This window comes from Pelodiscus sinensis, chromosome 1 (assembly GCF_049634645.1).
Source record: "Pelodiscus sinensis isolate JC-2024 chromosome 1, ASM4963464v1, whole genome shotgun sequence".
Classification (NCBI taxonomy): Eukaryota; Metazoa; Chordata; order Testudines; family Trionychidae; genus Pelodiscus; species Pelodiscus sinensis.
The window spans coordinates 80,420,512-80,434,432 of NC_134711.1; the positions used below are offsets into that span (position 1 = coordinate 80,420,512).

General features: G+C 37.4%; 1 protein-coding gene across 3 annotated transcripts in view; it reads right to left on the reverse strand.

The window, feature by feature from the left end:
• Positions 1-13,921, reverse strand: part of CEP83 (centrosomal protein 83) — a 46,532-nt gene that overhangs the window by 11,886 nt on the left and 20,725 nt on the right. For all 3 annotated transcript variants that reach the window (XM_075933359.1, XM_075933353.1, XM_075933344.1), the window contains 6 exons: positions 13,313-13,444; positions 8,460-8,574; positions 6,177-6,321; positions 5,875-6,024; positions 5,092-5,167; positions 2,447-2,604 (listed from right to left, as the gene is read on the reverse strand). In XM_075933359.1, the coding sequence (XP_075789474.1) occupies positions 2,447-2,604; positions 5,092-5,167; positions 5,875-6,024; positions 6,177-6,321; positions 8,460-8,574; positions 13,313-13,444 (776 nt within the window). The remainder of the gene's footprint in view (positions 1-2,446; positions 2,605-5,091; positions 5,168-5,874; positions 6,025-6,176; positions 6,322-8,459; positions 8,575-13,312; positions 13,445-13,921) is intronic.

A 13,921-nucleotide genomic window follows, 5' to 3' on the forward strand; every position in this document is an offset into this window, starting at 1 on the left:
AGGCAGGGACTGCTCCAGTCATCTGGAGCAGCCCGTTTACCATGGGCCCACTACAGAAAGGGCTGGTCTGGACCAGTCCCTGCCCGCAGAGGGGGAGAGGAGGGATGGGAGAGGGCGCTGGTCCAGCCACCACTCCAGCCTGCCCATCTTTCCCTTAATCAGTTTACCAGTTAAACAGAATGTTTAACCAGTTATATTAAAACAGGATTTTACATCCCTAGTGCACAGGACAAATTTCTGCCTTTTCCTGTGAGAGCCACATTACAGTCTAGTGAAGAGTGACCAGAGCAGTGCCAAACTGTAGTTACAAGAGCGGTCTACCTTGCGAATGCATGAATAGACGAGGGTGGGTTGCTGTAACACAGTTTACTGCTCTTCTGAACAAAAGCAACACCCACCATAGTTCTTGGTCAATCAAATCACAGATAAGGCCAAACACATATATCTTCTGGTATGTGGTTTCTTGCTTTGGGAAATGCACTTATTTAAAAACAAAGAACAAAACTATAAAAGGAAATAACTACCATGTTTATAACAATTTAGTATTTTATTGAAAACTTTCCTAATGTTTTTCTAACTAACAAGGGTCTAGTCGCAGTCTTTAAGTTCCAAGAAAGAAGGCTTGTAGGCAAGCTTGCCCTGGATAAGAATCTCTGTTTCCTTCAACTCAAAATCTCAACTACCCACCCAGAGAAATAAAAAAGCAAATTGAAAGAGCCAGACGAATACCTAGAAACCATCTACTTCAAGACAGACCCAAGAAAACCAACAATAGAACACCACTTGTCATCACCTACAACCCCCAACTTAAACCTGTCCAACACATTATCAATAAACTACAGCCTATATTGGAACAGGATACCATACTCAAAGAGGCTCTGGGAGACAGACCCATAGTCTCCTATAGACAACCACCTAACCTCAAGATGATTCTTACCAACCACCACAGGACATACCACACTAATACCAACCCTGGTACCTTCCCTTGCAACAAACCCCGTTGCCAGCTTTGTCCACATATTCATTCTGCTGATACCATTATTAGACCTAACCAAGTGAGTTATAAGATCAAGAACACATATTCCTGCGCATCCAGAAATATAATCTATGCTCTCATGTGCCGAAAGTGTCCGTCTGCTATGTACATTGGACAAACATCTCAGACACTTTGCCAAAGGATTAATGCCCACAAAACAGATATCAGACAAGATCACAAAGAGAAAACAGTTTCTTGCCATTTTAACCAGAAAGGACACTCTCTCAATGACTTAACCACCTGCATTCTGCTACAAAGACCTTTTACATCTGCACTTGAAAGGGAATCCTCTGAACTGTCATTCATGTTAAAATTCGACACTTTCCAACAAGGACTTAACAAACATTTGAACTATCTCACCCATTACCAAGATAGTTTCCCCAATTATCACCTCTAATACCATTAACTCACAAACATCCCATTCTCCCTACCTCTAATATCATCAATTCACAGACACTTACCTTCCTTCCTCCCCCCCCCCCCCCGCATCACCCTCCTGTTCTGCAATGTGATTTGTCCTTTTCATATTTGTTCTTTTTTTTTTAATGGTATCCTTTGGTATATATGGTTGTGACTACTTTCTTCCACTATTTGATCTGAGGAAGTGGGTCTGGCCCACGAAAGCTATCATCTAATAAACCATCTTGTTAGTCTTTAAAGTGCTACATTGTGTCCTGCATTTTGCTTCAACTACCCCAGACTAACACGGCTACATTTCTATCACTATTCTGTTTCCTTCAGTGTTTATTACCAAGTTCTTATCGAACATACCAATGCCACTGGTAGGTTCAGGAAAGAACCAAAAAATCGTTCAGTTTTGAGTATGTCAGAATTGTTGACTAGATTTTCACTTTACAATCTGATAGGAGTTACTTAAAGTAAATGCATCTACCACATAGAAAGCAGAACACTCTGAAGAAAAGGCTGGGGTGATTCTTGAAACCCCTTTCAAAGTACATAAAGATGACATTTTTGCCTTTATCTATTGCTATGACAGAAGCCATAAGGGAAATCCTGGCACTACCAAAGTCATTTCACTGAGACCCCACACCCACGACCTGCTCTAGCACCCTCCCCCGTGGCCAGACACCTCACCAGAGACAGGGGGATTGGCGAGCATAGAGAGCAGGAGGCGCAGCCCCCTAGTAACCGATAAATGAAAGTCAAATGGATGCATATGCATACTGTTAAATCTATTACAAGGCAGAAATCTATTTTTACACTAGGAAGTTGAAATTAAAAGCACCTTTTAAGAACTCTCACTTTTTTCATGATACTAGCAAGAAGATCTGGACAAAAAGGGGCTTCATTACATTGTAAGTCATGCCAGTGGTGAGAAATACTATTAAAGAATTACATGCCTACGTGGGGAAAAAATTGAATTAAAACAGATGAAAAAGCAAACCATACTTCTCTGCTTCTAGCTGAGCTTTTTCTGCTTGACTTCTTGCATTGCGACATTCTTGTTTTAATCTCTCCAACATTTCCTTCAGCTTTTGATTAGACTCAAGCAAGTCGCTTTCAGACTGAGACAGTGAGGCCACTTGGAGTTGTAAATCATTAATTTGCTACCAAAGAAATATGTAAGCTTTTATTGGACATAACACAGCCCAGAAGTGAGAAATCAACACTCAAATTATTGAAGCATCACAGACAAATTTAACAAAATAAGTCAATTATGCAAAAACACAAAGGGCCAGGTTTGTGACCCAACTTTAAATGACTGTGAAGGGGAGTATGATCTCTGCACTCCCCTGCATAACCTCCCTCCATGTCAGCTGCAAGTGTAGAAAACACAAACAATTTTTTTTAACGTGAACAAATTTTTGCCACGCATTTAACTCAAAAATCACTAAATGGATTGTCCTTAAACTCTAAAAAAAACAAACCACAAGCAGATTCACCTCCTGACTGTAAACAACTATGAGAAATTTTAGTCCAAAAGGGTTTTTTTTTTTTTTTTTGGTGGGGTAAATTACATGTGTCTGAAACCAAGGGCACATAATACGAGTACCTTTTCACCCATAACATAGCTGTTATGAAATTTTAGAAGATAAATGTAAATTGCAGAAGTTTTGGAGTATTAGACCACACTTAAAATCTGGTAATTAATTGAATCTCATGTAAGTGCCAGAATTATAAATTTAAATCTCTTTCATAAATCTCTTTCACAGTGTCAACAGTGAAAAATACTATGTATTGTTTTTTGTGTTAGAAGATTGCTAGGTAACCAAACCTGGGCTTTATTTCGCCTCCATGCTTATCTGGAAGAGAGCATTTGCGCAATAGGGCACAGCACTCACTTTCTTCTTAAGTTAATGTGTGGGATTTTCAGGAGTGTTAAGTACCGGTCTGACTCCGCTCCCATTGAAGAAAGAATTTTTACCAGACTTCACCTGGAGCAGAGTTTGGCCAATACTTGAATATTTTTGATAGTTTTACTGACTTTTTCTATGAGAAATGAGCTTTTTAAGAGACAGTTAGTTACTAATGTCTTTTATCTGAACTGATCTTTCTCACTGTAGACATCTACCTATTTTTCCTTTCAGCTGAAACTGTGATTGGTAAATTCACTCTGGCTAAATAAGTAGCCAGCTTTTTCAAAGATACAGCTTTATAACTGGATTTTATGGAAGCATGAAATACGTACTGCAGTCCCCTTTTCCTTAAGGTTCTGTTAGGTTAATTAATTACACAGGAGACAACATGGCTTTTCAGGAGTTAGGAAATTTAGGATTGTATTTTTATACACTGTTACTAGTTCATGGTGCAATTCTGGTAAGCCATTTCACCTGAGTTTATTCACCTATGTTTGTAAAGTATTTAGATACCCTTGGGAGAGAGGCACAATGTAAATGCAAAGTATTGTCCAGAAGCAACTTATAAGAGAGTGCATCTAATACAACAGGGCTTAACTTGAAATAATCTACGCAAATTGAGCTACATCAATTGCATAGCTTATTTCGAAATTGGGAGTGTCTATGAAGCACTTATTTCAAAATAGAGCACTCTTCCTCCAACTTCCTTTACTCCTCATACAATGAGGGTTACAGGATTTGGGGTAAGAAGTCTTCCAGCTTGGCAGTATTTTGACATTATTTCAAAATAACGCTTGGTTATTTTGAAATAACACTCTTGTTTAGATATAGGCTTAGTGTATAGAACCTGGGTCTCCAGTTAACAGTATTTATTAGGCCAAAGGACCAGCAACATTCTGAGTTCTGAAATTGCTAGAATACACAAATACTTTGATAAATCAGTTGATATGGGCTCAGAAAATGCCTGCCCTCTATACATTTTTGCACACAATTTTAAAAAGGATTAAAAAAAATGTTTCACTATAAATCATAAGAGTTTGAAATCTCAGAGGAGTAACTGAGTTAGTCTGTAGCTTTAAAAATAATCCTATGGCACCTTAGAGACTAACCAAAATATATAGAATCATGAGCTTTGTGGGTAAAACCCACTCAATCACATGAATTGGAATGGAAACCAAGAGACATATATAACACCAAAAGTAGTACCTGTTACTTGTAGGACTCACGTTAAGTGATGGTTGTGTCCCATACATAGCTTTTGATGTGGAAATGCAGATGTTAATGGAGGAGATATTGGTTTTGTAATGTGCCAACTGATTCATGTCTTTGTTTAGGCCCAAGGAAACTGCAAATCTGTATATTAAATCAATTCTGCAGATTCTTTCTGTAACTGGTTAGTGAAATTCCTTTGTACAAGAATGGCTACTTTTAAATCCATGACTGAGTGGGTCTAGGTAGGTTAAAATGTTCCCTTACGGGTTTGTGTGTGTTACCATTTCTGACGCCTGATTTGAGTCCGTTTATCCTTTGTCGCAGAGATTGTACGATTTGGCCAATATACGTTGCAAAGGGGCATCGCTGGCATATATCACATTAGAGGATATACAACTGTATGAGCCCCTGATGTTGTGGCTTATGTAGTAAAGTCCTGAGATGGACCACAGAGTTTTGATTTAAACAAATTAAGAGATGAAGACCTTTCAAAATAAAATATCATAGAGTGATACAAATGCTTACCTGTTTAAGATCAGTATTTTCACTTTTTTCTTTTTCTAACTCCTCAGATTGAATAATTTGCTGTTGAAGTTTTAACCTAAAATTCAATATAGGTATAATTATTTTTGTCTGAATAAAAATGTAACTATTCTAGAAGGTAACTATTCAGATTGTTAGTAGTTAAACACGTCAATCTGTTTAACCTTTTGCAAGGCTGATGACTGAATAATATATTCTAGCATTAATTATAAAAGAAGTCATGTTTCTACTGTATGATTAGCACTATACTAATGTCAAGGATTCCTATGTTTTGCCTCATTTTATACATCCTTGACTTAACCCTGAGGTGCATGGACGTGACAAAGTTGTAGAACATCACTTTGACAATTGCTAAGATAAAACTTGTACAAAACAGAGAGCATCAAATAAGGGCCTCCTGATTTGTCACGTTACAAAAGCCCAACTTGGGGAGGGGAGGTGAAAGAGTGCTTTCATCTGCTGTGGGCACCAGAAGATCAGTTTTTAACATTTAACTAATTAAAACAATTACTTAAACATCACTTATTGAAAAAATATATATATATTCTGCAACCTACTTGGAGTTTTGTTTTTCAAACTATAAATTCTTTGTTTGCCTTTTTTCTGCCAGAGTGATCATACTGATTGGTGGTATAATTTAACAACACCCTATTCCTTAAGTGTAATCCTTTTTACTGAATATAAACAAAAAAACCAAACAATATTTCAAAAATATACATTGTATATTTTAAACAAGTTTTTTTTTTTAAAAAACACATACATTACCTAACATTCTGAAGCTCCCTTCTGCTAGACTCTTCTGCCAGCTGCATAACACGCAATTTCTCTTCATATTCATCCTTTTCAGATTGCCTCCAAGCATCTTGTTCAACTTTCATTTTTTCTAACTCTGCTAACCTGTTCTCAAGTTCTAATCTGAAATAATATTCAATATTTACACAAGAACTATTACAAGGACAAAATGACGGCAAAAATATGCAGTTAAATGTAATATTAAAACAAGTTGTTTAACTCATGCTCTACCCTATTCTTTTTTTAAAAAGGAGCAGTAAAAAAAGAGAACATACTTCTCTTCCTGTAATGCTGCAAGTTTTTGAAAGCCTTCTTCTCTGGCAGCTTGTACTTTACGAATGAGCTCACGATCCTTTTCTACTAAAAGCACTTTGTGACGTTCGACAGCTGCCTTGAGAATTTCATTGTCTGAATGCAATCCTGTTTTATACAACATATACATCAGCATGAAATATTGAATGTATTAAATATCATTTTACAAACACTGATTAAAAATCAAACTATCTACTGTTCACGCACAAATATTCAAGCATTTTAAAGACATGAAGGGCATGTCTAGACTATGTTTTAATTTCCCTGGGAGTTTACATATCTTCATCGGAGCGTTTTTAAAGTGGGTCTTTTTAAAGTGAAAGTAGTATGGACACTTTTTCGGAAGAAAAACTTTTTTTTAAAAAAAAAACAAACCCTGCTCTTCCTTAAAAAAGGAGGTTCAAGCAGTTTTTCGAAAAAGGGTTTTTCTCCCCTCGAAAAAAAGCATCCAGACTGCTTTCACTTTCGAAATATCCGCTTTCGAAAAAGCAATTGGAAGATTTCTTTAATTTCTTTCTAAATTAAAACGTAGTCTAGACATGCCCAAAATGTCATGCCTTATCATTGTTAAATAACAATACTTTAAAACAGACAGCACATTTAGAGGCCAATTCTTATGTAATAATTACTAACCGTTTTTCTAAAAATACTAAAATAAACAGCTCAGACTTGCATTAAGACCCGAGTCTGCTATTTAGATTTACTAAACAGCCATATTAACTAAATAAATGCTTCTGGATAAAACATTCCATTGTGGATATGGAAGGGTTAAGAAAACAAATGCATTATACCTACAGAGTATAAGCAGAAGTTGATAGGAAACTAATAATAAAATCACTAATGGAACTTTAATGAACTGGTTAGCGCATAGAAGTGAGAGAAGAATATTGTGTATATTTAAAACCTCAAACTCTGATGTACCACATCCAGTAATAAGGGACAACAGATTTGTGGAACTATCAACAGTAGTGGCAAAGTTATCAACCATAGTCATTCAGAATCACAAAATAGGGAGAAGAGTGAAATGAGAAAACTAACGTGATATTCAGAGCCCATGTACTCAGGCAATCCAGTAAGAGATTGGAAATTCTACAATAGTTTCAGGTAAGTTTAAAACTGAAGGGTTATGTGGTAGGGATGTGAAAAGTTAATCAATAATTGTTGGGGGCTAGAGCAGATCCCCACCTGCGAGGGCAGAGGGCTGCTCCAGTCCTACAGGGGGTCTGCCACAGACAAGGGCTGCTTTCATCCAGAGCAGCTTCCATCCACAGGGAGCCCAGCTGCCCCACAAGCAGGGGACTAGGAGATGGTTGTAGCTCCGGCCCCCGCATCTTGAGATCTGCTCCAGCCAGGTTGGAGCGATTCTCCACCAGGATCCTGCTTAGGCAGTTAACTGGTAAACTGATTAACTGTGATTTTTTTTACACCCTAGTTTGTGGAATTAAATATCAAAGTAAGTAATTAAATATACACGTTACATATTTTAAAAGTAAATTAATTGTTTTACTTTGTTCTTGCATTTTCAGTTTTCAATAAACTGTGTACACATTTTTGTATTCACAGTAAATAACTATATTTCTGTATTTCTTGAAGTTTTTTGGAGGGAAGAGAGAGGGACAAGGGAGAGAGTTAGAGATTTTGACAGCTGCTTTTTTCATCCAGGAAAATGAGGGATTTATTTTGGGATTGCTGGATAAAGTGAAAAAATTCTGCTAAAATGCTTCAGTGAACTGTGTTGATATTTAAAGTGCCTCCTGAAAGCTTTGGCATTTACACCCCCCAAAACTATTATATTTTCTTCAAATGAAAGCCTAGATCCTTGAGTTTAGCCCTGTGGCAAGTTCCATAGCTCTAGAATAACAGAATATAGGAGGTCCTGGTGGCAGTCTTCTATAGGCATAAAAACCTTAGTTCAAAACACTAATTATAATAGAGAAAAAGACAATGGCTATACAATTTGGCAAGATTCAATAAAATTGACAACACATGGTATGTAATATGCAAATAAACACAGATTATGCTAAAATGTCTCCCGGGTTCATTACTTACATAAACTGGGAGTCATTCATACACACGCTCTATACTTGATGGATAAGGGCATACAACAATGTTTTTAGACAGCAAATTAATTTTCAGATTGACTATCTGCACTAGACTAGACTGTTTCTTCTGAGGTTAATTTTTATTGTAGTGTGATAGGAGCTGCAAGTTTTAACAGAAACCATTAGAAACTAATTACACATTACCATCCATTTCGCTTTGAATCTTGTTTCTCTCTCTTTCTACCTCACTCTTGGCTCTTGCTGCCTCCAGTCTGACATTAGTTACTTCTAATTTGTGTGAATGCTTAAGTTCATCTACCTGTTAATTAGAAAATAAAACCAAATCACTAATATTACATCCTAGCCATTACTATGATCCAAGCTTTTATATAACATCTTGCTTACGATAAAATACTTTAAACAATGGCAATCGATGCTTATTGCAGAATATATACAGTTTGAACCTCCCTGGTCCAGCACCCTTGGGACCTGACAAGTCTCAAACCAGGAGAAGACAGCGTGGCTCAGGACTCCCCTTTTTGCCAGCCATCTGGGGTTCTGCTCTCCTCCCCAGGCTGCCCTATTGCCCTGATTTTCCCCAACTACCCTGCTTTCTCTTGGCAGCAGCTGAGGCTTCACTTTCCCTTGGTGGCTCTGCTGCTCCCCAGCCACCGAGAGCTCCACTTTCCCCTGGAGGCTCCACTGCTGCCTGGGCCTGCACTTTCCTCCAGCCCCCGGGGACTCTGCTGTTCCCCGGCGTGCTAGCCCAGCAACACTCCTCGCTCCAGCCTGATGGCTTGTCCCAGTGAGTGCTCCCATGAGGTCACTGACCATGCCAGACCAGGGGTGTTGCCAGACTATATAAGGCCTGATTAGGAAGGTTCAACAAATTATTTTCATCCACTGTTTTTCATACAGCCACTTCAGAGTAACCAAGCATCCAGATTAATGATGTTATAAATCCCATATGCCCATAGCAATAAGGCTATTAATATAAAGGCATTCCCGGAGATACAAATATCTGACTTACAAACATCCACACATAGAAACCAAAACTCATTTACAACCTCAAAAAGGGCCATGCTTAGGATTATGGAGCCCTACGCAGTACTATTAAACTGGTGCTCCTATGCTCAATGGCACCTTAGGGGGAGGCGATGGAAGAGGGGCGGGGGAAATCACAATTTTTTAGTGTTGTGATTTTATAATCTTCAGAAATACACGAATGAAATATCTTTAAAGCAAATCTTAAACTAAGGCCATATTCACACTGGCATCTGTAAAGCGCTGGCAGTTACAGCACTGCTCACAGAGTGCAGCAGTGAAAAGGCTATTTGGTGTCCACAGTGTCAGCCACCAGTGCCTTCACAGAGTACCTCTTCCACTTCCACTACTGAGATTTGTGGGAAGGTGGATGGGAGGCATGGTCCTATCCCTGGGGTTCCACGGAACACCATTTGGGAAACATTGATCTAGGAGTTACAGATTGCTACCTAGTGTTCTTCTTACAATTGTTCATTAATTTTAAAATAATTTGAAACCAGATGCATCTTTTCTGAAACTGTAATGCATAAAATTGCCTCATAAAATAAGTAGGTTTAAATTGGACAGCAAATCACTAACGGTAATTGCTGCCTACATGAAAATTTCTATAGTTTAGGTTCTTACTGCACAGTAATTACATGGTCAGTGAGAATTAAATATCTGGAGGAAAGCACTTATAATGAAAATCCATTTGCAATGACAAATGTAATTACAACCTGCTAGCACTTACGAGTTGTAAAAGGTTAAGAATGACACAATAGCTTATTAAGTAACTACACTGTGGATTTGGGATGCTTAAATATGAACTTGAGAACATCTTAAAACACTATTCAGCAAATACTTAAGGCTCTTTCTGAGGCACAAACCCTAGAGGATACATAAATCACCTGTGCATTCAAATGCATGCATTCTTGGAGCAGACATGCTTAGGTGGAAGTTTTTACCTTCCAATAACACTACTACCTAGTCAAACTCCTCAACACTTCTGTGGTCTTACAAATAAGAACACAAGCCCAAGGCTTCATGCTCTTGTACAGCTTCTGATGGGAAGCAAACTAAGGATGTGAAGGAGTAGTCGATTACCTGATAAGCAGGAGCTTATCAGGTAGCACTATCAACTACTCCACCACTCTCCTTCCTTCCACTCCACCCTACACTCTTAAAGGGACAGAGTGGAGCTGGTGTATAAAGACGCCGGCTCATTTTCTGGTCCCCTGCTAGGTCTCAGGATAACCCTCACACTGCCCTTCTGCATTTTTAAAAGAGACACAGCAGTGGCAGTTGCTCCTTCTTCCCCACCCCCACACATGCGCTGCGCCTCTGCATTTTTTAAGGGACACAACAGCAGCATCCAGTCTGTTTGTCTGTCTCAGCACAAGCCAGCTGCTGCATCCCTTTAAAAAAAAAATACAGAGTGGCAGCATGAGGGTTGTCCTGAGACTCAGCAGAGGACCAGAGAATGAACCCACATCTTTGCATGCCAGCTCCTCTCTGTGCTTTTTAAGAGTGCATAGTGGCAGCCAGGAGTTGTGCTCAGTTGTGCAGCCTGAGCTGGAAGTGAGCACTTAAAGTGCCTTTCCTTAACAACTAGTCGATGGAAATTCCATTGATTACTTGACTAGTAAATTAATCAATACTTAACATCCTTAGAGCAAACAAGACAGAAAAGGGATGGAAGGGCAAGACAGTGTTTAACTCATTTTCCTTTTTTAAAATATTATCTGACACACTTTTTGGGAGAGGGGTTTTCTTCTTATTTGCTCATACAATGTCTATCTTGATAGAGCCCCAGATGCTACTGTAATATAAATAAAAAGATCAAACTATTAGATAAATAAGAACTAGTTGTGGCATGTTACGGGAGTAGGTTTCACGTGGATTGTTTGGTGCAGTTTTATCCTCTCCCTACAGAAGGTTAGACTTTTCATGGGGAAACATAGTTCAGGGTCGAGGTCTTTTTGGTTGATTTGTATTGTAAGTATTGGGTATACTTAAGCTCATCTTGAACCAGTTCTGGGACTGTTATATTTGGACTCCTCCGCTCACATTTCTCATATTAGATGTCTAATTTTTTTACTCATATTATGGTGAAAACAGCTGCTCAATAATGTAACATTTTGAATGGACATGTTTATTATTTTGGAGGGTATGTTCCCAAAGGCAGTAGACTAGTGTTTCAGATTTTGTTTCTGGTTTAAAAATTTTTTAAAAGAAAACTGCATTGAAGGTATTCTGAATAATAATGTGTACGTAAGACCATAAGTTGTGAATCTGTGGACATCTCAGAAATGATGTGGGCAACGTAACCACAGTCTCTCCAGGAGAAACTGAAAGTATTAAGGTTTACTTTGTAGAATTAATTTCCATTGGAATTTTCTCCAAGAAGTCGTGGGGAGAAGTGGTGAACATTGTTAAATTAATGTCTGTCCAAGCAGTGATTAGAATTCTGGGTCATATTTATCTTTTATATAAACAGCTAATTTGTTTCTGTATCATTTGGTGGTATTGAAAATCTATTAATAATTTAGTTCTGCCTGTGTGTCTAAATCTGCTATATTTAGTTTCACCTCAAATGTGGTGTGGTAAGAAAGTGAGTGATGCAGTAACTGAACCAAAAAAAATTTCTGAGTTTCCATTTGGTACTGTTGGGTCAACTCAGATTATTTTAGGTCTTGTTCCCATTTATTTGAGGAAAAAAGTAATAGAATAGCAACTAGATGTATACTGGTTGGAACAACAAAATAAGAATCTTAATTTCTTTAAGCATTTCCAGATACTTAAGTTGTTTTCTGTCCATAAATTACTCTGAAAGTGTTATGATCTGTTTAATTAGCGTCAATTAAGGATGCTAATTTCAGAAGTTTTAACTATTTTAACCACAATTTGCCACATACTTCCTTCACTTTAAATCTTTCTATCTCCTTGAATGACCGATACTCTTCATAAATAAAACATGAGAAGAATTCTCTATTTCATGTTTGCATTAAGCCCCACACTGAGGCAACTCTTTCAATTGAAAGGAACAAAGAGAACTTATTCCTACTCAACAGTAGGAGGCCACAGCTGTTATCCAGTAATATACTACACATTGGTTCACCCAAATATTGCTTTCTTTATTGACAAAGACTTGAAAACAACAGACTTGAAAACTAATACCTGCACACTTTCAGCAAATTTTGTTATTTTTTAAATCTGTAATCATACTGTCACTGTGGTCCAGGATTGATTTGCTCTAGTTATAGGACATGGATAACAAATTTCTTGTTCCCAAGGAAATGCAGAGGCTTGTTTTTTTACATACGATTCTACATTATATTTTCTGATATTCAAATGAGAAGCAAAGCTAACATTAAATCAAATATTGTTTGTTGAAAATTAAGTTCTGTTTTGACTGCTAGAAGAAAGCTACCAGGTAAGCATTTTTTTAGACCAGTTCCACGAGAAAAGGAAAATACAAAACAGAGTTCTTTACTTCAGTCTATAAAGTGAATGATTCATTAGACAAGTAGTATTGCTCTTGTTCTTAGCTAGAATTATTTTTTTTAAAAATCACCAGAAACCAAATCTTGATAATCCAATTTTTTTTAATTTCAAGTTCTAGCACTGTTTGTTTAGATTTGTTACTACAGCCTGATTATTTTTACTAAAGTAAGAAAACACAACCCTTATTTGATAGCACAAAGTATATTTTATTAACTGTTAGAAAAACCTAGTATGGTATTAAAACATGGCTCTTTAAGCACCATATTATAAAAAAAACAAAATAAAAATCCGCAAAATGAGATAAGGATAAAATTTCAGCCTCCAGAGACAATTATAGTGATGTTTATCTGTAGCATTACAGATGCCATATGTGTCCTGCCAGCTATAATTAAACAGCATTTATTACAGTTACTATAAATTCCGAAAGGGAAAAAATGAAGTATGGTTTTAAAAAAAGTCAGATGAAACTGCCCTTTCTCAGCATGAAACCAGATGTGAAAATATATTGCTGATATCAGGAAAGTACTTACTTTAGTGGTCAAGGCATTGATTTCTCGTTCAGCTTTGTGCAATTTACTGGTTAAGAGAGTATTCTGCTCATTACTCATTTGTAGTTCTTTTTCAATGTGATCAGTCTGGAGCTTAGCTGACTGCTTTTCTGCCTTGAATTAAAAAAAAAAAGTATTTATAAGCTCTTTAGAGCAGCAACTCTTTTTTGAGATTGCGTTATACAGTGTACAAATGTGAGTCCCAATTTTGATGAGGGCTTTTGGGCATTACCAGCTTACATATGAATATGTAATAGAGGCTTGTTACACAATATGTTCAGTCTCTAATTTACTCCGAGTAACACTTGTTCTCCAGCTACACTGCCTCTTCCGATGTTCATTCACACCCTATATTGCTTATGCCTTCTGGAGCTAAAAGGAACCAAGGAGTGGTTAGAAGTGATAGGTACTTATACCCTCAACCAGTAATCTATTAGGCTATAAGAGTCTATGAGCAGTGCTCCAAAAAAAGACTTTTGTAGATACACAGCCCAGCAAAAAACAATTTACAGTATATCTCTGTAAAGTCAGTATTATGAAGGATAAATAATAAATTTCAGTATTTTGCGGTGTTCGGAGACAGCATATTAG